A 2918-nucleotide genomic window follows, 5' to 3' on the forward strand; every position below is an offset into this window, starting at 1 on the left:
AGTATTCCTTCAAATCCTGACCATCACAGGGGCGCTTTTCACCTCTCATCGCATGCCTGTGTCCCTGTTACCCTCACCAAGCGCTCTGTAACGGCCTGATTGCCTTTCATTAGAGCCTTGGTTCATCGTCCGTGTCTGCATCTTGTGAGCTCCGGAGCTGCATACATACGTCATACAGGGCAGAGCAACGAACCCCTGGTTTCTCTCCGAAAACCACTGCGGGGTACAGCTTCGCATACCAAACCTCGCATCGCGGGGTCTTCACTCTTCTTCCTCTCTATGCAGACATCTCTCCATACAAGGGACCAAGTGCAAACCGCCGAAAGGGAGGCCTCGTCAACTCGCAGACAGCACCGCCAACATGTCCGGCCCCGTCCCAACCGCCACCTCCCTGGCCGACATCTACCCCCCGTCCGCCCTCGCGGCAGAGGCCCCGAGATGGAACGCCCTGCTGGCCAAGTTCGAGCATGAGTTCGGCCACCCGGCGCGCTTCATCGCGCGCTCCCCCGGCCGCGTCAACATCATCGGCGAGCACATCGACTACTCGCTCTACTCGGTCCTGCCAATGGCCATCACCGCCGACGCCATCATCGCCGTCGCGACCAAGCCCGCCGCCCCGGACGCCACCTCCTTCAGGATCCGCGTGCGCAACGTCCAGGACGCAAAGTTCGCCCCCGCCGACTTCGACGTCCCCTTCGGTGGCGACGTCGAGATCGACTCCACAAAGTTCGAGTGGACAAACTACTTCAAGAGCGGCCTCCGCGGCGCCCTGGGCCTCCTCTACCAGAACAAGGGCGCCGACTTCCGGCCCTGCGACATGGAGGTCCTCATGGACGGCAACGTCCCCGTCGGCGGCGGCCTGAGTTCCAGCGCCGCCTTTGTCACCGCCAGCGCCTTGGCCGTCATGACCGCCAACGGCGAGAGCACCGTCGACAAGAAGGAGCTGACCGAGCTCGCCATCGTCAGCGAGCGAGCGGTTGGCGTCAACTCCGGAGGGTACGTCTTGGTGATCATTCCTTGGCCCCGTTCTGTTCCGTTCTCTGCCTTTGCCTCTCGTGGCTCCGCTGCAAATCTGCACCAGCAATCCCCATGATCTTGCTCGCAGCAGGTGGAAATACAACGTATCTGCACTGCTGCTGCTCCACGGAGTCACATCTCCTGCGCTCATGTACGCTTGTCTTGCAGCAAGAGAGCACGCGGAGGGGACAAGCGCACACCTCCCACCCCCCTCCCCCCTAATCCTGGGACCAGCAGCACACCACTATCGCACCGCCAGATCCCCCCTCGTCGTATACCTCGCATGCATAGTACAATGCTGACAATCACCGCCACAGCATGGACCAGGCTGCTTCCGTCTTCTCGGAGCAAGGATCCGCCACGTTCGTGTCCTTCACCCCCAGCCTGTCTGCGCGGCCCGTCAAGTTCCCTCCAACAAGGCCCGAGCTGTGCTTTGTCATCGCGCAATCATTCGTCACCTCCAACAAGCATGTCACTGGACCCATCCACTACAACCTCCGTGTCGTAGAGGTTAGTTTTGCGGCTGCTTACCTTCATGCCGTGCTCAACCCACCCGGCACGGAGCTGCCACAGGATGCAGGCCCCCTTGGCGTCAGTCTCCAGGGGTTCCACGATGCCTTCTTCTACCACAACGGCGGGTCAGACTATGCCGCCGCCAAGAGCCTCACTAAGGAGGAGGAGCTGCGCCGGCTGATAGACATCACCAAGGAGACGCTGACCCGGGAGGACGGCTACACGCGGGAGGAAATCGCCTCCGTCCTCCAAATGTCCGTGCCGGAGCTAGAGCAGCGCTTCATGTCCAGGTTCCCCGTCCGCGCCGACCGCTTCAAGCTCAGGCAGCGAGCCCTGCACGTCTTCACCGAGGCGCTGCGAGTCGTCCAGTTCCTGACCCTGCTCGAGGCTCCCCTGCACACGGGAGCGTCAGACACGACCAAGTTCAACGAGGAGCTGGGCAGGCTCATGAACGAGACCCAGGACTCGTGCAGGGACTTGTACGAATGCAGCTGCCCCGAGCTGGACGAGATATGTCGAATCTCACGTGGCGCAGGGGCTTATAGCAGCAGGCTGACGGGAGCCGGGTGGGGAGGATGCAGCGTCCACCTCGTGCCGGCCGACAAGGTGCAGGCCGTCAAGGAGGCGCTGGAGCAGCAGTACTATTCCAAGCTGGACCTGACCGACGAGCAGAGGGAGCAGGCCGTGGTGGTGAGCCGGCCCGCTCGTGGGAGCGCCGTCTATATAGTCGAGGGAGGCCAACTAAGCTGAAGGAGGCAGAGGCAGAAAGGAGTGGGCAACGAAAAGAGGAAAAAAAAAAAGTAATGTGACGAGTTTGCGATGCGAGGCTGGACCTAGTCGTTTTCTTGAATCTCGCCAATGTAGCGTTCTGGATAGACAATGATCCGTTTGCCCTTCTATACTGGGAAAGAAAAACCCGACCAGCAAGCAGTCAATTTGGAATACAACGCTGGAATCCACGTACTTGTTTCGACGTCCCACTTCGACGCCCACGTACCGTACATCTCTGTGTAGCGAAGCCGCGTTTGACACCTTGCTGATGTGCTGGATCCAGCAGGCAGGCGCCCCCTGAGCATGACACGACGTCGAGCTCGTCCATCGTGGTAACGAGCCGATGAGCGTAGCCCAGCATCCCTGTGAGCTGACAGCACAGTCCGGTATTTGTGCTGCTGAGACGCGGCAAAGAGTAAAGAGAGAGCAACTCACGAAGGAGTCCCATGAACACGACCCAATGCCTCATCGTGTCCCATCACATATACGACGAGAAACCCACAAAAGTCAGTTCAACCCACGGGCGAGGGGTCATCGTCGTCTCAACACGGCCCGCAACCAACTCCTTCGGGGACTCGCTTCGTATCAAAAACATAAAAAGACGAGAGAGCCAAGTC

General features: G+C 60.0%; 1 protein-coding gene across 1 annotated transcript; it reads left to right on the forward strand.

The window, feature by feature from the left end:
• Nucleotides 1–361: 361 nt before the first annotated feature.
• Nucleotides 362–2280, forward strand: CCMA1212_003144 (Galactokinase; the record flags this gene model as incomplete). The annotated part of the gene is made up of 2 exons (XM_073700501.1): nt 362–996; nt 1335–2280. The coding sequence occupies 2 exons, from the start codon at nt 362–364 to the stop codon at nt 2278–2280; spliced, it is 1581 nt and encodes a 526-aa protein (XP_073561698.1).
• Between the last annotated feature and the right edge of the window lie 638 nt (nt 2281–2918).

This window comes from Trichoderma ghanense (assembly GCF_004382785.1).
Source record: "Trichoderma ghanense strain CCMA-1212 chromosome Unknown scaffold_2, whole genome shotgun sequence".
In the NCBI taxonomy this organism is placed as follows: Eukaryota; Fungi; Ascomycota; class Sordariomycetes; order Hypocreales; family Hypocreaceae; genus Trichoderma; species Trichoderma ghanense.